The 22,290-nt window shown below is 43.4% G+C and overlaps 1 protein-coding gene across 1 annotated transcript in view; it reads left to right on the forward strand.

Annotated features, from left to right (window-relative positions):
• The window catches only part of khdrbs3 (KH domain containing, RNA binding, signal transduction associated 3), a gene marked incomplete at both ends in the record, with an annotated part of 89,796 nt that extends 84,970 nt beyond the window's left edge, over positions 1-4,826 (forward strand). The window contains 2 exons of the mRNA XM_079232339.1: positions 803-855; positions 4,735-4,826. Coding sequence (XP_079088465.1) covers positions 803-855; positions 4,735-4,826 — 145 coding nt within the window. The remainder of the gene's footprint in view (positions 1-802; positions 856-4,734) is intronic.
• Between the last annotated feature and the right edge of the window lie 17,464 nt (positions 4,827-22,290).

Raw genomic sequence — 22,290 nt, forward strand, 5'->3', positions numbered from 1 at the left:
GAGTGTCTCAACCCCTCTCAGACCTCAGTTTGGCTTTTTAAGATCACACCGCAAAAAAGAAAGAAAGCTACTCCATTGCAGTAACTGGAGTGAAATGTACTCCCGTTACTTCCACCGTGGTGTGTCATTACCGTCACCTCTTTGCCCTCAGCAGTCGGGCGGCCGCTGATGTGGTGTGTCGGGGCTTTTTTATTTTTTTATGGTGCCTTCGGCTCTCTAATCCGGCGAGCAGAGAGGTGCTGCTGTCCCTGACAGACTGACTGACAGGCAGGCGGCGAGGACCCAGCTGTGATGGCTGGTGTCGGCTCAGTGGCAGCCTTATGATGAATTACCTCTCTTGAATGATAGCGCTGTTGCTGAATGATACCGACGCAGGATTGTTCTGTCAGCATCTCGGCGGCGAAGCGCAAATAAAAAAATAAATAGATAGGCGAGAAATGAGCCGCTCTGCAACTCGCCTCCCCGTCTTTTTATTTTTCATTAAAGTTGCCACCTCTCATAGATCTCCATATGCAGTGATATGGAACTGGAAGTTTGCGCGGAGATACGTTGGAGGAAATTGCCTTGTAAAATCGCAAATGTGGCAGAACTTTTTGAGTGATTGAAAGCTGCCTCTCTTGTGTATAAAAATCACTTCCTGTGTGTTTTTCTTTATTGCCACTGCGTACATTATGCTGTACGGGATGACCGATGTTACGTTGCTGTTCTACCTTAAGTTACATCGACACAACATGCAATGTTTTCTTATTTCATGTTCCTGAATATGTTCTAATATTCACCTTTCTGCTCTGTCTGTTTACAGCTCGGATGACTACTACGAATACGGACAGAGTGAGGAGTCGTATGATTCGTATGGTGAGTTGCAGACCTTTCTTTCTCCAATATACCTCGTGTCAATTGTCACAGCATCATTTCATAGTTCCTGAATCTGCAGTGCTGGCCTCTATTGCCATGGCAACTGTAATGTGGTGATGACTTTGACATGTTCATAAGCTTATTCAGTTTATTTGGCAATAAAAAACAGTAACAAAGTACTTTTTGTGAAATGTGTTTATAACTAAAGAAAAATATGTAGGCATTATATCAGATTTGTATTACTTTGGTTACATTTTTTCTTTTTGTTAAAGCAGAAGCCTTGACATTTGACTTTTGATTCATTTTGTGATTGCAAACATGTGGATGTTGGTTGTCTTACTTCACTTCAGTTTCTACATCGTTTTATTTTTACTTCATTGTAGCTTAAATGCTTTTGGCAGATTTAATAATGAATTAGTGCCAACATATATAAAGATAATTAACTCAAAATTATGCATCACGAACAAATACATTGCTGCAAAAGGTGAAGGAGAGTGATGGCACTCGACTTTAATTCTACACAACATATTCTAACAATACATTTTTAGGACAGGAAAACTGGAACAACTTACATGTTCAAGTTCTTTATAAATCAAAACGTTATTGAAAGGCAGGGTTGATAATCTTGAGAAATCTCTATGGACGTCTCGAAAAGCAAGAAAGTCGCCAAGTTAGATAGACATGCTGGTAGAGAGACAGGCTGGTAGAGAGACAGGCTGGTAGAGAGACAGGCTGGTAGGGAGACAGGCTGGTAGGGAGACAGGCTGGTAGAGAGACAGGCTGGTAGAGAGACAGGCTGGTAGAGAGACAGGCTGGTAGAGAGACAGGCTGGTAGGGAGACAGGCTGGTAGGGAGACAGGCTGGTAGATAGACAGGCTAGTAGAGAGACAGGCTGGTAGAAAGACAGGCTAGTAGGGAGACAGGCTAGTAGGGAGACAGGCTAGTAGAGAGACAGGCTAGTAGAGAGACAGGCTAGTAGGGAGACAGGCTAGTAGGGAGACAGGCTAGTAGGGAGACAGGCTAGTAGAGAGACAGGCTAGTAGGGAGACAGGCTAGTAGGGAGACAGGCTAGTAGAGAGACAGGCTAGTAGAGAGACAGGCTAGTAGGGAGACAGGCTAGTAGGGAGACAGGCTAGTAGGGAGACAGGCTAGTAGAGAGACAGGCTGGTAGAGAGACAGGCTGGTAGAGAGACAGGCTGGTAGAGAGACAGGCTGGTAGGGAGACAGGCTGGTAGAGAGACAGGCTGGTAGAAAGACATGCTGGTAGAGAGACAGGCTGGTAGAGAGACAGGCTGGTAGAGAGACAGGCTGGTAGGGAGACAGGCTGGTAGGGAGACAGGCTGGTAGGGAGACAGGCTGGTAGGGAGACAGGCTGGTAGGGAGACAGGCTGGTAGAGAGACAGGCTGGTAGGGAGACAGGCTGGTAGAGAGACAGGCTGGTAGGGAGACAGGTGCCCAGTCATTACATTCAGGCAAAATGAAGTCTTCCAGACTTATTACAGTCCTGCAACAGCCACAGACACCAGATGATTGTCTTATTCATGTCAGAGCATTTGATTCATCGATTCGCCGGTATACCTTTTCCATATTTGATAGTCAGGCTTACTCAGCTTTCTTGTATACATCACTCAATTAAACGTGATATAAAAGTCGAATTAGAATGAATTACACAGCAACATAGATGACAACCTTGTTCACATGACACGTGAGGCATGTATACCCGTGACGGACAGCGTAAGTCATTTCCATATTCAAAGCATTGCATCTAATTATCACAGAGCGCTGGAATACCGCAGCGTGCCGCTCAGCAGAACTGCGTGTCTGTAGGTCGGCCGTCTTCAGCTTCCTGTTCTGAATACAATGGCAAGTGACAGTTACATATGTGGCCGCTGCACCAACAAGTTTCCAACATTGACATTCAAATAATTATTACGCTCACACCCACGGCGAGCGGCGCCGCGCTCTGTAATTGTCTCAGCCATCAGTCCAAAAGTCTGTTGGAAAAAAAAAAGATCAATTTCACAACAAGTTATTAACAGTTTTAATCCATACTTTCTGGCACTTAGCCTTTGAAAAAAATAATAATGCCACTTCCGTCAAACAACTGTTTTGCTCTCAGCCCTACTTACATGACTCCATGGGACGAGCTGTCAGCCCTCAATTGCACTGCTCTGCATGTGTGTGTGTGTGTGTGTGTGTGTGTCTTTAGAAAGTTACATTAACTGTGAACACATAACCTCAAAAATATATATATATAGCCTAACAAAGTACTGTGTATCTGTCACGGGACTGAAGCTGAACTGATGCTACACTGGCGCGAAAACTACTAGCGCGCGATTAGCATCCGTGGCTAATAGTTAGCTTTCTCCCGTTTCAGACCTAAAACACTTACTAAACCACTAAAACAATTACTAAACATCAAAACATGACACTGCAAAAGTGACCGAAATCAACACACATATACATGGCGCTTGTGGACCCTGTCTCACCTGTAAAAACATAACAATATAACTCAAATCAATGTCTGCTGGCTGCTGGACGATCTTTTACTGCTCTAACTTGTTGATTTTAGACAAGAGTTACAGCGCAGTGATGACAAATACAAATAATCATGCTCAGAAGAAGCTGCAGTTGCCACGAAAATTCAGACAAAAGTTACCGCTTCTAATTTTCAACAACGGTGTCAACCTTTGACAAGATACAGTGAAAAGTGGGCCAAGGACACATTTGGTACAGTGGGTTCTGCACAGCTGCAGGTTCATCCGTCTCTAAGAGTGCATTTGTATTATTTGTGTGAACCAGAAAATACAAGATGAACTATATAGAGCATTTATTTAGTTTCTGGTTCATGTGCATTTCATTATTTTAAATAAAAATCTATTTTGATGATGTCAGTACAGATTTAAGATTACAGTGTATAAATGATATAAACACAGATTATTATTTTTCTATTTTTTTACTTGGAGACTCACTGCAAATGGATAAAATATGTACGATAAGTATCCTCCGTTCACCTCGTGCTTTTTTTAGAGATTTTAATTTGTTTTTTCGAAAGCCACGGCGTCACCAAAAAACTTCCCCCAACTTTTCTGACCGCGCGAGTCGGGAGAGAACTAAGCGCCTTCAACTCATTAGAGCGCGGCGCATTCCCCACATGAAGAAAAAAAAAAAACGCTGCCGCTTGGGTCACAGAAAAGAGGGCGACAGTTCAAAGGAAACCGATAAACAGCGTTGATGTGCACCCTAGTTTTTTCCCAAACGCAAGGTTACCTTGGTCTGTGTCTTCAAAGTGACTGTCAGAGAAAGGGTGACAGGTTTAATTAAGGGGTATTGGCTATGTGCTGTCAACAGAGAGTCTGTACACAGGAGGAGAAGAAGAAAAAACAACCCTTTTGTGAGCCTCGGCTCTGGGGAAGTCTCAGCGCTGGCTGAAGATCAGACAAAGGGTGCCATCGATACCGGCACTTTCACATTGACAGTACCAGGGGGGGTGAACCGGGGGCTGATTTGGGCTAATGGTAATTGTGACCTTTTTTTTTTTTCCCCTCGCTGGGAGCCACTAAACGGGTCCTTTTCAAGTAGCTATTTGATTCTCACATTCAATTATCTGAGACGCATCCTTCCAGGTGAAAGTCAAGCTTCTCGGCGTGAGTCACTGCACGGCGCTTTTGTTACCAGACGAGCGCCATCGATACCAGACAGTCAGAGTGCTCGCGACTTTCAGCCGTATATCCATCGGAGGGTGCATGTTTAAAAATATTTGTGTGCAGTTTGAAAGACTTGCATGGAGGGGGGAGGGGGGTTGTTACGAATGAATGAAAAAGAACCCCCTCGTCATCACCCCCCCTTGTCTGTTTCTGCTCTTTTCTCCTCAAACAGGACTGGAAGAGTGGGCAAACAGTCGCGCCAAGGCACCGCCAGCACGGACAACCAAGGGAGTGTACAGAGATCAGCCGTACACCAGATATTGAACTGTTTATACAACCTGCACCCTGAGTCCTCATGGCTGTTTCAACCCAAGTAATGGATTTTTTATGGACGCTTCCCACCTTTTTAGAATTGAAAAATAAAACAGCGAAATAATACGGAAAAAGAAACGGTGATAGTGAGACGCTGAATGAGTAAAAGAACTGGTTTCCCCCCCAAAAAAAAATGGCATCCCCCCCCCTGATTATAAAAAAACATGTTCCCACTGGGTTAAATGTGTAAAGCAATTTAGGTAATCTATCCTCTCCTCCAGGAGAAATTGGCTGGACGGTGAGATTAAGAAAGACTCCATAGTACATTAAGTTCCTCTCTCAGCTCTGTGATTGTGAAGAATGGCATTGTACCAAGCTGTTTCACTCGGTAATGATTGGTGATCCACTATAAAGCTGTCGATACAACATTCCCACACAGCTGCCAGTGCAACTTAATTTATGACCCTCTATTCTTCAAACCTTGATCTGCGTGGTTGATCACTTTAAAATGTAGTAGCTTAGTTCTAGGGAAGTGCAGTACTGTAGATATTTCTTTCTGAGGGGTAACTGGTGGAATTGTGTCCCTTGTAAATGAAACATTTACAAACTGGAAAAGAGAAAAAGTCATACTTGTATACATAATGCTTTGCTGTTTCCTCCTTTTTGTAAAATAATAGTTATTTAGTGTTAAAGGGCTTATACAAGCGTTGTGTGCATCTGTGGATACTGTCAGCTGTTTTATTCTGAAAAGCCTTTGTCGTGGTTCATGACTATGCCCCAAAACATCCAATTAAATACATATATAAATAGTCGCCCACACCTTATGTATATGACATATATAAATAGCCACTTATACTTCACGTACACCGAAACAACCAGAGCAGCAAAACAGTCCACAGGCTTCTTTTAATTTTTGTGATTTTTTTAAGATGCTCTACATAAGTAATTTTGATGTAATTTTTTGATTTAACACAAGATGACTTTGTAGGCATAATAAATCGGTTTCAAGACGCTAAATCCCCGTGCTGGTGAATCTGTAATCATGTCCATCTCGAGATTTGTTCAACGATAATGATTTCTAGCTTATGTAAGCCCTTTAATATTTTCTTCTTTGTTGATGCTCAATAAACATTTTGAAAGAAACCCATTTGTGTTCCAGAGAATAATTACTCATAAATAAGACTCATAATTTAAACTAACCCCAATGAAAGAAGCTGGATACATATATATCGGAGGTGGAAGCCTGCGATGACTTTAAACACATTGTATGTCTTCATAACTATGAGGGGGAAACAACATATGTTGTGGCATTAAAATCCAAAGTGGTAGCAAGATGGCATTACCCGAAAAAATACTTACAAAGAGTACAAACAGCAAATGGCAGTTTGTGACCTTGTAGATGACCTTGGTGAGCTGATGAGAACGGTTTCCTATTTGTATTTGAGCGCCATGTGATGCATTTTGTTGGAAATCTCTCCAACCGAGATGTAGAGGGTTTAGCGATAACGACTTTGCCGCTCCTGAAACCCTATCCGCTCTGTTTGTTCATATAATTCGATGTGAGGCGAACGCTGATCACGTCAAGCATCATCAGTAAACACGCATTAACTCTCTGAGTGTTTACCCCCCGACAGAAGCGGCTGGCGGCGCTGCACGAAAGCCTCCTTGACCTCTAGGCCGTGTTCAGTTCAGCGCAGTGGGGGTGGCGGGATTGCTCTCTCTTCTTGTTTTGCTCTTTCTGTTCTCCTTCGGTCATGTGACCCTCTCCCAGTCGTTTAAAGGGCCTGCCTTTGCCCCGTCCATTAAAGAGACTCTAAATGACCCCCAGCTGACCTCCGCAGAGAGAGGATGGCAGTAGCTGTTTAAAAAGACCTCCGTCCCACAAGGTAAACAACCTGACCCAGTTTAACCTCTCCCCTAACGTAGTTGAACATAAACCCTCTCTAAACTTAAATGTAATATGTTTTCCTGTCTCTGTTAAGTCCGTAATCTAGCCACAAACCTGGGAATAATTAGATATCTGTAACAAAAAAAAACAACTGTAAAAAAAGTATGATAAATAGCAGTAATATTTCAACGAACTGTATAGTGAAATAACTTTATCCTAAGACTTTGATAAAATATATCCTCTGTTACAATAATTGAAACATAAAATATGTTGTGTCTTGGCATTTGTTTGCATAACATTAGTTGTAAAATGTGTTTCTGTTGTGATCTTGCGTGGTCATAGTGTTTTTATACTCCTTTCTAGGCCGATTGCCCGGCTCGACCAGGCCATTCGTCCAATGATCTCATTGGTGGTAAAAGGTATGTGTTTTTTCTGCATTATGTGTCACGTCAGAATCAGAATCAGAAACCGTTTATTGCCAGGAATGTTTACACAAACGAGGAATTTTGCTAAGCAGAAGGTGCATAGGTTAGACGAGACAAACAACAATCAGCAGTCAACGACAACAACAGTGCAATGATATTTAAATCAAGTATAAGATAAAGTGCTCAGACAAATAGATAACGTTAATGTAAGTGTATGTATGTGAGTGACCGGTAAGAAGAAAGAAAAATAGTCCGACATTTTTTCCGAAAAATTGTCCTGTTCATGATGTTCCAATGTACCGAAAGCACGGGTCACAAAAAGGATCCGAGATATTGAAACAAGGCGGCATCGGCCAATTTCTTGAAAAAAATGACATTCTTGAAATTAACAATCTCACAAAAGACGAAGGGGTGACTCAGAGAAAATCTGTAACGATACTCTAAACCTGCTTGGGTGTTGATTTAAAATCCCTCAAGAGGTACAAAATGAAATATTCTACAGTGGACACTGTGTTATTATCAGGACACATCAAATATTAATGTGACTTTGAGGCGACTTGATGTTCCCTTGATGGATGTTTAACGTTGAAAATATTATCCCGGCGCTTGTGAAATCCTCCAGAATCGGCCCCCTCGTTCGGAGGCTGCACCCTCGGCTCTCCTGTTCTCCACCCTTTCACGATCCCCTCGAGGGGACGGCTGCTCTGCCGGACTCCCCGCCTCACGCTGTCCCGACGCAATTAGTGTATAAGAGCACTCTTGAGTCGTCTGAACCACAATTGGGCCCTGCACTTTGAAAAAGACACACCAAGCTTGTATTAATTGAAGAAATGTGACGCTTGACTGCATTTGTGAAACAACAACAACAACAAAAAAAACAAGTGTGGGCACCAGGATGTGACAAAAGGACACTCATATTGTTCGTCTTTCTCTTCTTTCCTCTCTTTAATAGATTTGACCAACTGCACTTGAGCTTCCGTCCAAATATTCGAGTAAAAACGACATCACAAAGGATTTCCTCCTGGCCCAAACGGCGGACTTTTTCTTTTTTACATTTTCACAGTCTGGACTGAAGGGGGAGTGACCTGTTGAGATGGGGAAAGAGATAACGCATGTTTCACACGTCGCCGACGGTGCAGAGGAAACCCGTGAGGCGAATGGAGTTCCTCATCCTCTGAGGACGATCCGTCTGAGAATATTTCCCTGAGAGTTTCTGTATACACTTTACATACACACAGGAGTGCTCTGAACTGATCCTGAACCTGCGCAGTGTCTCTCTTGATTTCGGCTGTTATTGAGGGGATGTGTCCACCATTTACATTAGACAATGCCCACTGGGAGGAATAGTAAATACATAATGCATAAGGGAATGACATGTTTATAGCAAAGACACTCCTAATCCCATATTGTTAAGCTCATTAACCTATATCCCATCCACTCCAATGAATACATAATTCACCAAGTGCCTTATTGTTGCATTGTTATGACAGCTTTAGATGTTTAGTCCTGTTGCCAGAATTAAAATATGGGGCAGTGCAATAGAAAATGTTTTTTTCTTCTCATTTTCTTCTGTTTTTTTGGGGGTTTTCTGTATGCATTACCACGGAACTGGAAAACACCGCCCGGCCCCGCACTAGAGTACAGTCTATTCCAGATGTATTGCTTAATCAGAATCGACTTCAGTGGATATTACAATTCCAAAATAGCTTTCCAACGGATAGAGAGCTTCACTCTGTCCTGTGCATAAGTCCAGATAGGCTGATCCGTATTCCACACGGTTGTATGTCCTCAGTGGCCGACAATAGTTTTCCATTAGAGGAAGTGATTCTCTCCGGAGCTTCGGGCCAAGCCTCAGACAATAACACGGCGACATAAAGCTCGCGTCTCGGGCTCCGGGGGTCAACTCTCATCACCTCCGGGAGGCTGATTCTTCCTCTGAGGTGGCTTTACACGACAGGCTTATCTGGAGTAAGCTTGTCCGAGTTAATAAAGTAAGAGCAGCTTATTTGATTAGGAATGCATACAAAGGAGGATGCCGTGATCCGTCGCTGGGAGTGTCCACAGTGGAAGACAGATCGATGGTTCCCAAACATTGGGAACTGGGACCACTAGAGGTGTTTTTTTTAAAGGCTTCTAACTATGAATGATGAGGCTCTACATGGACAACAACAGTTTTCTGTCTCTTTCAAAGGATTTCTGTGTCCGTCTTTTATTTTTCTCATTGATTTTATGTGGGAAGGGTTCTGTCGGAAGGTTATTTGTTTTTGTGCACCAATCAGAGGTACATTTGCATTTAAATGTGATGACAGGTGTGGGGTTGTTTGTGGGTTTTGCCAGCGCTGTCAGTCAAATCGTTTCAGACCACGCTCACGCAGTCCTGAAAAAAAGCAGTTTGGCTCAGTGTTTGGGTGGAAAACTATGAAAGGAATAGTTTCCTAGAGTTAGAAAAGAAGATTGTTGCAGAGACTTCATGGTCTGTATCTGTGTAACGTGGGTTTCACATATGCCCCGCCCCTTTTTGAGACTCCCGAGTGACCAAAGAAAAATGTTGGGTCCATTGGGCCGGAGACAGGAAGTGTATACCTATTCAAACTTTTATTATAGAGTATCTTTGATTGTTACGACACTCATGTCTGTATGGTAAATATGTAGCTGGAGCCAGTTAGCTTAGCATAAAGACTGGAAATAAGGGGAAACAGCTAGCGCTAACAAAGTCCACCTGCCAGCGCCTCTAAAGCTCAGTAATTAGAATGCAGTATGTATTTTGTTTAATTTGCCAATTTCCTGTGTGTGCCGGACTATTTCTTGGATGAGTAACTTTCTGGAGGGTCCAGCGGTTGGTTATGTTTTACACATTGTTGTTTGTACATATGCGTTATTTAGTGAGCCTTAGAGGTGTGCAGATTTTGTTATAAAGCTTTTTCTTGATTTCTTAGCTCATATAGTCATGACCATGAAATACGTACGATTTTAAGTCACGTATTCAGATACTTTACTCGTTTAACCTATACATGAGTATAGCCGTAATGATGTTCTAATGGAATAGGATATTGTTTGTTGGAAAATTAGGCAATCGTTTTCATTAGAAATTGGTAGAGTTTATGTGTTGCTTTGAGCTCTTTTTTTCTTAATATCCTGTCAGATTCATGGGGTCATAAGGTATAAACTGCCAAAATCAGACCATTCAAAGTGTTTTTTATATAATTCCCTTCAAAGCAAATACAGGAAGAGACTCTGACAACTACTACTAGCAACTGTTAAGATTACATACCCTCTGTAAAACAGATTTGGGTCATTTACATCTGTCCTTTGAAATCCTTCTTTTTTCTCTCTCTCTTTTTAATAATGGCTTTCTGATTGTGTGAAGTGTGCTCATCCACCTTTATTCCTCTTAATCATGTCCAGGGTCTAAAGTGTCTGTCTCCCGCCTTTTGTTCTGTAATTAACTGGAGGGCTCCTAATCTTACCGAGATTAAAACAGCCTGATCAATGTTGAGGTGCTCCTTCATCTCCTTCTGAAGTGAGCACTATTGTAACACAGGGCGTCGGCTGCAAAGCGCAAGCTCCGATTGTGAAGGATCAATCGTTGGGCGGCGGCAATAATGCAGAGAATGTAACAATGGAAATGAGCAATGGAAATATTTTCAGTTACAATAATAAATGTATTTCTTTCTGGGAAATATAATAATTGTAATGCTCATGCTTATTTTGGTGATTACCATTGTAGTCAAAGAAAAAGATGTGAAAAAGAATAGACTTCAGGGCAAACAACACATAATCATAAATATCAGAGAAGCTTCAAGAACAAGTGAAATAAGCCACAACAAAAGACAAAACAAAAAGGGAAACACAAGGGGAGAATCAGATATCATATAACAGGAAACAGACTGAAAATAAAAATATGTTTTAATACGTGTGTGTGCAAAGTCAGTATGTATTTGTCAACCATGCGCTGTATATAAATTGTGCATATATACACCAAAGTGTCTGTATTACTTTAAATGTGCTGCCATGCGGTTATCACTGATTCCATCAGTTAATAGGTTGTAGATATCCTTACTACTAATAAAGATTTCTTTTGTCAAAAATGTGTTGTGATTGTGCAATACTGACTACAACGTGAGGCTCCTCTCCCTTTGATACCACACTTCAAAGTCAGTATATATGATAACCGCGTATGTCGTGTCGGGAAACAAATCATGAAGGCAGTTTCCATGTGCCGACTGTTGAGGATTGACACTGTAATGAATTCTGAACTGAATTTAGTTTTAATAACTCAGAGGGGGAAAGCTCAGGGAGAGTATTGGCTTGTTTTTGTAACTTAAAAACCCCACTGCAGGAATATTATTTACCTTGGTGCGCCCTTGAAATAATAGTTGCAGATCAAATAAGTTTGTGTTGCAAAGGCTGTCTCCGTCTGAAACCTTTTAAATATTGTATGTTCCCCTCCGCTGCTGCCATGGATATATCTCTCCCCTCATGTAAATGCTGCTTTTCTTTATTCTTTTCGTTTTTTTTTCTTCTCTTCTCCCTCCGCTTCCATCCTTCAGGCTGATCCGCTTTGAAGTTGCTTCTTAGCGCTGTGAAATTTGAGATTAAAGTCCATCTGTTCATGCCCCCCTTACCCATCAATACATACACAGATATAAACAAAAACAAAAAGCTGGTTGCTGGTTTTTTAAACGGGTAAAAAGGCAGTCGTAATAGGATTGAGCCGCAGATCGTGAAGGGACAGTTTCAGCCTCACTGGCTCAAGCACACCTGACACATTCCTTATCTAATTTATATGTATTCATCAGGGCATAGCAAAAAAAGACTGAAGCTAGAATCTTTAAAAGGGACTGTGAGGTCCTCAAGAGAATAGCAACATGTCTCCCCAACAAACCCAGTGTGAGGCCGCAGCAGTTTTCTCGCCGTCTCCGCCGCCGGTCAGCCCGGTTAATAAACCGATGCGTTCACACGATATCCAGTCCCACCTCTTCCGTGTTGTCGGCTTTCCATTCCAGCTGCAGCGAGGGAAAGCCCCTCAGCGCAAATATCCTCAGCAAAGCCAACAGTGCTGGCGGGGCCGGGAGATTAAAACAATTGTTTATGCTTCCACTATCCACGCGTGGGGAGATATAAGCAATATGAGCGGAAAAGAGTGCTCAGAATGAAATAACGCGGATGTTATGTGATCGTGTTTGCGAGCACAATATGAATAGACTCGTAGGGTGAGAGGATATTGCAGAGACACCATGATGAGGAAAGTTAAAAGCCCATCACCTGTACTGTTTACTTAAACACCCATTTCCACTCGTTGAACATTGACCTTCTCAATGACATTTGATTTCTGTTAAGCTGAGCGTGTTGGGCATTTAGAGTGTCCTTTTTCTAGCGGCAACACCTTAACTCTGCAAAGGAACATGGTAAATAATGGGGGGAAGGAATCAATGTGCTGCCTCTCGAGGGAAACGTCTGTCTACACTTCCCAATGCTTTAATTGTAGTGTATTCACTTTATTATGGCTTTACTGTAACTAAGAAATGTTTTTCCTGTGCTAATGCAGATCGTTCGTCCTGAGGTGAGCGTAATGACAGAGTACAACTAAAATGGACTAAATAGCGACGTGCAATGTAGAACTACTGCAAAGGTGTATGACTGCAGCTCCCACCGTTATTGGCAAAGTCATGCTGGGATTTTGCTCAGTCGTTCTGGAGGTGATAGTTAAATAGAGCGAGGGGATTAATGTCAAGCCGAGGAGTCGATTTCAGGACGGAGAGCAGGTCACCCATCCGTCGGTTGGTGGTTCCATCCCAAGATAATGAAGCCCAGATGTTCAAGAATATATGAATGTGTGGTATTTCGATATAGAAAAGAGGCAAATTGTGAAGTGCAAAGACACCCGTTGCTGTCGAGCTAATGTTGAGCACATTTAGCTAACTAATGGGTATCAAAAGGTGCATAAACAGGATTTATCATGTAAGCCAAATCACATTTTTATTTTTAGAGAAGATTAAGAATAGGAAAGTTTTGACGATAAATAATAGGATCAGAATTTTGGAATAAAACCCTTAATTTAGGACTTAAATAAAGGTTTTTCTAAACAATAGCTTATGAAAAAATGTAAAGAGTCAATGTTTTTTTTTTTGCAACTCACAAAACCACTACAAAGGCGACCTTATCAGAGAGCGAGACCAGTAGAACGAATGGCTTTTATCTTTGTCTGCGGTCAGTCATCTCTGATGGTTTGATTTCGTCTCAGGTTTTGGGGGCAATCACCCGGGCAGCCGGGTGAACACGACTCAGCCTTGGCGTTACATCAGTGTTGGATGGGATGATCAAACTGTCAGCGCTCCGCTGTCTCCGTGCGCTCAGAATAAAGATACAGAGATGGACCTCCTGACCTCTGGGATTGCCCATCTGTGTGCCTTTTTTTTTTTTTTTTCTCACAGTGCCGTGGAGGATTTTGTGTACTTTTCATCCTGTGTTTCAGACCGCCGCCTCCTCTCTGCTCACTTTCTTCCATCCATTTTTATTTTTAGTGTCATTCTCTCATTTATTCTCTTTGTTGCTTGAGGTCAGCCTGATGTTGATTTGCGTCTGTTCCCCGACTCTGTGCTACTCGCTGGTCCTCCCCGACACACAACGCCGTCTCCAGCAGTTACGGTTAACGCCAACGTGTTTTATTACAAACTTAGAACAAAGAATTCACACTGCTGTGCGCTCTCTCTCCTGCCGCCCGGCTCCTGGCAGCGCAGACGTGCCAGTGAACTCTTGTGCTACGTGCTACGTGCTAAGTGCTAATTGCTACTGTTTAAAGGAATGAGGGATAATTAGCAACAGGTTACAGCTGTGCCAGTAACCCCTCAGTCCACGCCCCTGCAGCTGAGCTCACCACGCCCACTACCACAGTGTCATAGCAGCAGAAATGTCATCTTCGACTACAGGTGAGATGAGGCAAATTGCTGCTAACGCCACTGTGAGCACGGGGACGTTTGCATGTTCACGTGCACATCAAGCTAGGTTGAATGCAAGTAAACAAAGAATAAAAAAGAGGAATAAAAAAAGCTTACCTTGAATGTCAGCTGGATTCCAAAATCACGGGAGAATCACACCTGCATTGAAGCATCAGGAACAATACTTCTAAATACTATATGATTCAATATGTGATCCCCCACTGGCTTCCCACACACATTCAAAGACTTTTCCTTTTCTACGAAAGCGCACTGATAGGTCACCTTTAGGAGACAAATACATCCACATGGGATGCATTTAATGAAGCGCATATATAGTATAGTAACATTTTCAATTATGTATAAACCATCAATACCGCAAAGAATGATGTCTTTATTATCTGTCAATTAAAAGAAACGAGTTTGGACTTAAAGTGATCACACTTCCTCTGCTTTATGTTTCCTTTACCTCCACAGTCGTAAAACGGCCCGCAGACGGAGGAATGTCGCGTGGCTGCTCATCCTGAGAGATCATCGCGTGTTATGGCGGGTCATATTTAGGTCAAACGCAATGAGGTGATTTGGTTTTACATTTAATGAAATGGCTCCATTTAATGTGAGAGCTGTCTGAATGGTCAGGGTGGCTGCCGTCTGTGGGAGCGGTGAGCGGACATAAATCAGCTGGAAGGAAGTTTCCCTCCTCGCTCCTAGAAACAAGAGGCACCTTTTTGATGTTAATTTGTCACACAGCTGTGTGCGCACACATCCCCTCGGGACAATGATAGCGGGCCTCCCCCCCAATCACCGCCACCACACTGTTCCATTTACTAAATCACTTGGGGGAAAACATCACACCTCTCGGGCGCTTTTGACGAGGAATCCTCCCCTGGAGTTCCAGCGGGGTCACGATCGTACCAAAGCGAGAGAAAATAGCATTTTTTTTGTCTTTATCCAAGCAAATCTTTACACTGGGCTCCTGCAAGTGTCTTCTTCTAACGATACTCAAGGGTACGCTGTGCTTTTACTGTCTTTTGTAAAGGACGCCGCTCTCATAATATCACTTTTCGCTGTTTTGTTTTTCCTCTTGCAGCCACTGCGGCGGTAACAACTTCTCTAACTTTTCCCGAAATGTCTTCGGCGTATTCCCCTCCTATTCACTTTCTAAAAGCACACAAAGCAGCTGGAGACTTTAAATGCAGTCAGTAGTGATCCATCACCGTGAATGAGAAGCACAACGTTTTGAAAACCGGCTTCACAACGTGAGTACGAGTCTTCCCAGTTTTAAGTTGTGACTCAAGAACACCACAGGAGGCGGGACGAAGGGGATCGTCTCACTTTTCTTGACTGCTTCCTTTATTATTTCAGATTTCCTTTCAAAATAAAACCCTTTCAGTGTTAGGTATTCTAACACTTCCTGTGGTTATGTCAGTAATCCCGCCTCCTGTCAATCATCCTCCGCTCAAATCAATAGGCGCCTTGTTACGTAAACCTGGTTGTCATTTACATGTTGGTCTCATGTGTGGATGAGCCGCGTTTACATAAAGGTCATGACAGCAATCTCTGAAACAGCCTCAACAGGTCAGAACTGATTGCTGTCAGATAAAGGTTAAACACACAGAGTACACATGCATCATATATCATCCTTAAAGTGGCAATCTTTAAGATTTTATTCCTGCAAACAATGACATTTTGCTCAGAGTTTAGCAGTCTGGAGTGCATTGATATGATACATGTTACGAGGAAAACCTTTTTTTCTAGGAAAGTCACCAGACACCCAATTTGTAATACTGCAAATATATCAATATTGCAATACTTTCATCAGTGGGGCATAGCCTCATTCGTCATTGTGTTACCTTCTTCGGCCATAAATAGTCATAACACACTTGTATTTCATTGAAAATCTTCAAGCTTGCTACTTTAAAGCTACGACAAGGACTTTTTTTTTACTTTGTGTTGATTGTGGCGGCCCCTGTGGATGAACGTGGTAGTGTCTCTGAGCACCAGAGTCCCTTTAGAAAGCCTCTTGTTTTATTTTACTGCACAGGCTCTGACAGTCTGCCCCTCTCAGTCCTGGCTCTGGTTCCCCCGTGCCTGCCTCCCCTCCAGCGGACCCAGCAACACGTCCCGGGGCCTCCGGCGGCGTGGCGTCGGTGTCGGCTCCCAGTTGGGATCGGCTCGGCAGCGAGGTGAACTCTGCTCATGGCCCGAGGAGAGCTCAGCGCCCGACATCAGCGTCTCCTCCTCCCACCAGAGCGTCTGACTGCAGGCTGAAGGCCCAGCTGGAGTCTGAGCCGAAATGCTTTCTTGTGAAATTGCAAGATTTAATACGATTTTGCTCGGAATCTAAGCGATGACAAGCATTAAGAATGAGCAATAAAAAATGGGCAATCTCCTCACTGATGGCCGCGTTTACTTATGAAGGTAGAGGCATCAGTATTACAAGTTACAAATTCCTCACAGTAACTTTAATGCACAATAAATTCAATGATTTGAATAAAGTATGAGACCCGAACAACGTATTCTTCTCATGTTTGATCTGTCTGAGAAAACAATGTTTCCCCCCCCTGCTGTTGGCATAATCATAATAGAGAGATGATGGGAAATGAGGGTGAGAGGCGTTAAACAAGGTCCCTGGCGCTCCAATCAGGGGTGTTGCGGTTCATAGTCTCTGGTACGGGGGTGGCCCCTTAGTCGCTCCGTGACCACCCCATGTGTCTCCGGCCTGCTTGTGTTTTCTCATCCCTTTGCTGGCAGTGTGTGTCGTTAGTGAGCTAGCTCACCTGCGCTGATGAGCTCTGAAGCCTCTAAAGCCGGCCGGGTCAGTCGGCCTCGCTGCCGCTCAGCTCCCACGTGGTCGCCCACTGTTTGGCTTTTCTCTGAGCTCTCAACGGCTTCATACCTTTTTCTTCTCACTCATCCTGACACTCACATACATCCCTGATGTACTGACATCTCATGATTTAGTTTGGTAAATGACATTTAAATTGTCTCATGTTTGACCTCCAACCTTATATTTGTTCTCCCTCGTCGTTTGGACTGGGAGCCAGCTGGTTGGCTTAGCCTAGCGTAGCTTAGCTTAGCATCAAGACAGGAAACAGGGGAAAATAGCCTTACAAACCTTTTTAAAACTCACGAAATGAAATGTGACATCTCATTTCTTTAATCCAGTGGTTCTCAAATACACGAAGGCACTCCTGGGGGTACGTGAGATTTTTGTAAAATATATTTAAAATTAGAATCTGTTTAAAAATATTCAATAAAATATAAGTGTACGTTAAAGTGAGTTCTATATATTCTATGTTAAATCAGACACTGATGGCACTGCGCTGTGTATTACATATTTTTTTCAACCAAGAATGCTTTGCGCTGGTTAAGGGGTACTTGGCAGAAAAAATATTTTACAAGGGGTACATCACTGGAAAAAGGTTGAGAACCACAATCCATACAACACAGTTAGCTAAGCTAACTCTCCGTAGCGTCATATTTAACAGGCCGACATTAGATATCAATCAATCTTCTAGACAAACTCTCACAAAGAAAGCAAATTATTTGTATACTTATTTATTAGTTTGATGTGTTGTCATTGTTCTATTTATAATTAATGATGAGCCCGATGAGAAAATTGATCATGGGGTTCACCTGTGTGAAGAGGAGGCGGGGCTTCCCTCTAGCTTTTTGATGACTGTTTCAACAGTGCTTTTTAAAATCCATGAACTCTGCCAATTGTCTGTGTTGGAACGCAAGACCAAGCTGGAGGAATCCGGGATGGAGCCGGGGTCTGACGCTTTGTGGAATGCTTTTTGACACATAGACCTTCAAAGCTGTCATCTGGGCAAAGTTAAACGGATTAAGAAATGGATTTTAAAGATATACTAAGCTTAAAATTCAAGATTATTTTCATTCCTATTACTGTTTAGACTGAAGATGGATAACGGCAATGTGTCTTTAAACGCCTATGATGTAGAAAATATCCCACAAAAAGATGAAAGCCTGTGAAAAAACAGTGTAATAAATAGGAAGACTATTTAAATCAGTGAACACATGACCTTCACCACTGTTCACATGTTCCTTTCATCAATCGTTCCCTGCATTATTTGCCCAACTGGGGAGGATCTTTTGTGTCCTTTTGCCCACTCCAAAACACAGAACTTTGGATTTTTCTGAAAATGCAATTATTTTAATGCCAGAGAAACAATTGGCTTCTCTCAAATGTAATTAAATATGACAAAAAGAGCAAAATTGCAAACGAACAAAGCGCTGGAATGATTGGCAAGGGTTGAACCCGCCGAGAGCCCCTCCAGAGATGGTTTGCATCCAGGCTGAATAGCTTCAGCCGGTCTGGTGGAATATGATATGGCCGCACCATGACCACGCTCTCAATCCCTAATAAAAGCTTTGTCTTCTTCACATGATCGTAATGTATGTTCGAAGAGGATCACATTCCACCCCCACTCCTGTCAAACCCAGAAAATGGGGCACAAATTACAGGCACATTAAGTCATCAATTGTGAGGTCTGTCAGCGGGAGGAATTCCACCGACCTAACCAGGTGTTTGGCAGAGACCTCTCCACCCCTTTTAGAAGTCCCGTTTTACACAATGTAGAGCAGCATGCTGGGTAATTAGAGCAGGGATGCAACACAAACGCCCGGTGTCGAGGAAACATGATAAATGCCGCAATAACAACGCCGCTTTGTCAGTGTGTCGTCCTCACTTTTTAACCTTCGGAGCTGAAATGTTTATTTTCATGCCGTTTGGCTGCTTTCAGCGGCGTCCTGCCTCGCACAGTGGTTTGCTATGCCAGTGGGGCGGGGGCGAAACATGTGAGAGAAACATCCGCTGCAGGCCAAACGAGTCATTTTGTATTGATCAGAAAAAAACGTCTGGTGGACACATGGTGACGGGGTAGGCCTGCCTCGCGTGATTGCCTCCTTTAATAAAAACAACAACTTGAACCAACTGTTTTCCTAATAAATGCACAGCTCAGACTCCGTTTAAAAGGATTTAATGTGCATTAAACAAGTAAAGCGGCTGATGGAGAGGCAGCATTAGCGGGACTATATTTGGTCGATGAGCGGCGGGGCTACAAGCTGTCCCTACCAGGCGACTTTCACATTGGCTAATTGACAGCACAGATTCTCACTCCCTCGCACTGCCAGGCTGCTGGCCACAATTCAACATGGGGGATGCTCATTAACATAAGTTGAGATGGTGCTGTCAGCCAAGTGTGTTTATGTTATGTAATGTTAACATGTCAATGTACATTTAGTGTGCAGCGCAAATGGACAGTTAGTTAGATTATAAAGTTTGTTTGAGAGTTCAACCCAGACAGCTTTGGCAGTAGGTCAGCGGTGGTCCGTCGGCCATGCTAATCTTGTTAGCCACTGGATGTAGCTTTAGCTCGTGCAGCGTCTGGAGAAGGCTGGAAAAGCCCTCAAGGTCATGTCGTTTTGTTGTTGTTGTTTAAAGAAACGTACACAAGCTAAACCATTTGCAACTCCATCCCCTGAATGCGTCTGTGATGTGAGACGTCCGTGTGACATGTCAGTCAGGCCATTGTGCCTACCCAGCATGCATAGCAATACCTCTGAAAAATTATGCGCACCCAATATGAAGATATCCCACGAAATGCTTTTCCCATGTCATCCACGTTATTGATTAATAATTGAATTAGTGAAATATCGCTTTTAGTGTTCAATGCTTTTGCTGGTGACTACGCCCACATTCGGGCGCTCTACTCTTTTACATGTAGGAATTGAGCCACAATTCTTAGGTGAGGAATTTAGCCTTCTTCATCCAGTTCGTATGTTTTGTCTTGGGGCTTTAAACAATAAGCCTCACCTCAACTCATTTCCTCCCATTTTTGGGCAACATCGTGTCCCTGGAACAGCCGTGTTCACTGACATGTGAATGGCGTGTTTGTGTGTGTAAATAAGAGCAAGACAAAGAGAACAAATGTGACCGTCCTTTTTTTTTCTTACCGCCAACCACGCCACGAGCCCAAGTCGGTTGCCATGGCACCGCGAAATGAAGAAAGTTTGACAGGGGGTGCGCGTACATTTTTCGAAACCACTTATTGGCATTGCCTCAAAGGTGGCACCTCACGCTGCCCTCCCCTTCAGCAGCTGTACAGCCGCATCAGTGTCAGGCCCCGGCTCCCCGGGGTGGGACCGCCGCAGTGGGCCGGCTGGGACTCAGGAGTCTAATTGGGGCCCGAGGACGCCTCCCTCTGCTGCTACAGCTGTGCTGCCGCTGGCTGACGGTGGGATCAAAACCCTGTGACTAGCCAGGGGTCAGAGGTCGCCTGGTGGCTGCTCGGCACGCGGGGAGGGGGAGGACTCCGCTGTGACGGCAGTCCTGAAGTCTGCATGAACTCTGACTGGAGCCCTCAGCCTCTCACTCAAAGACATGCTGATAAATGCTGCTGATGTATGTGTAACACCCGTCCCATGTAGCTATATGATATTATCTGAATCGGCTTGGTGTTGTAGTACTATGTCCTGGGTACAGTTTTAAATATGATGGCGCTAATACCTGTTTTTTTAAATTAACATTATGGTTCCTGCAACTGTTACTCTCTAATTATGATGTCTAAATGATATTTGAAAACAGGGCTACATATGTATGACGTATGCAACGCTTATTTCTGATTTTTCAAATTTCCATTTTATTCACAATTCATTTGGTGTTTTGTTATTCAGCAAACCATCTTAAATTCCTGGGCCGCCATGTCAGTTTTCAACATTAGACGGTTTTTGCTTTTTATTTATTCTTCCCAGTTAGTTGGCTTCGACAGGATGTTTCCTGCTATATTTTGTCCGTATCGTTTCTTGTTACATTGAGCCGCCAAAGGTTGATAACCTAACCCCAACTCGAGGTCATTTGGGCTCCGAGGGCCCAAAACAGTTTTCGAACATGTTTCTGGCAAAGTTATGTAAAGGTCAATACTAGGGTACAATTGCAAATAGTTGTAGAAATATCAAATCTGACAGAGAGTATCCTGTAACAAAGGGGAAAGTATCAAAACAAGATGCTGAGGCGTTCTGCCATTCTGTGTTAAAATACCTCCTTCAGTGCTTCAGAGCCGTCCAGATGGGGGAAAGCATACAGTATGTCTCTTACAATATGTTCCAATATGATTATTGCAAATGAATGTGCATCAAGTACTAAACATTGAACAACATACCTAAACACTTATAACAGAAAGAGACAAACTCAAGGGAGCATCAAATGAACACACCGTTTGAACCCCTTAAAACAATGTAGAGAGAAGACAACATGCTGCAGTTTGTGAAAATGTACTGTTCTCATTTTGGGCTAAATCATAACCTACTATAAACTACTACAGCTCAAACATGAAGGAACCATATTTTTTATCGTTGTTCTCATCTTCAGTTGAGGAGCATTAACAAGACCATGATCTATGTTACAACTTGAAAAATCCCCACATACCTCTTACTTTACGGCGACCACATCTCTGTAAAATTTTTAGAGCTGTGGGCCAAATTTTTATGGGAGTCCCCAAACCATAACTCTGATCTGGTACACTGGCTATCAACTTTCATCAACTAGGTCTTTTTCCAGATGCATACCGTAAAAGCCGGGTTGCAAGCCGCTACTATCTTCGGTGGGTGTCCCCGCTGTAGCAAGGTATAGCGCTGCTGCTAGCTTCCCGCTGCTGCTGCTACTGCCAGCGTCTCCTCTGCCCGAGTCGGGCGTCGAGTCAGGGCTGGTCCCGCTACCTTCGGTGGTTGTCAGGGAACTAGCGAGAGCTAGCGGAGGTTAGAGGGGAGCTAGCAGCAGCGCTAGCTAGCGCTGCTGCTAGCTCCCCGCTGCTGCTGCTACTGCCAGCGTCCCCTCTGCCCGAGTCGGCAGCGGAGAGCTAGCGGAAGTTAGCAGGGAACTAGCAGCAGCGCTAGCTGGCTACAGCGGGGAACTAGCATGGACACCCACCGAACGTAGTAGCGGCTTGTAACCCAGCTTTTACGGTACTCGGGAGTTGACAGCTTGAACCCTCTTGCAAGGTGGAAGGTTTGAAAAAATCCATAGAAAGACCCGGTCGAAGCGTGAGGCTTAAGCAACGTGAATCTACTTTACCTCATCATTTTGGCTTGACACAAGTTCCAAAGAAGACAAGCTCATCAAGCTCCACAGAGCTCCCCACCCAGCGAGTACCTGGATGAACTACCTTGATTGGTTGCACTTTTCCTTTTCCTTTCAATGCTGAAGT

This window comes from Taurulus bubalis (assembly GCF_910589615.1).
Source record: "Taurulus bubalis genome assembly, chromosome: 16".
Taxonomy (NCBI): Eukaryota; Metazoa; Chordata; class Actinopteri; order Perciformes; family Cottidae; genus Taurulus; species Taurulus bubalis.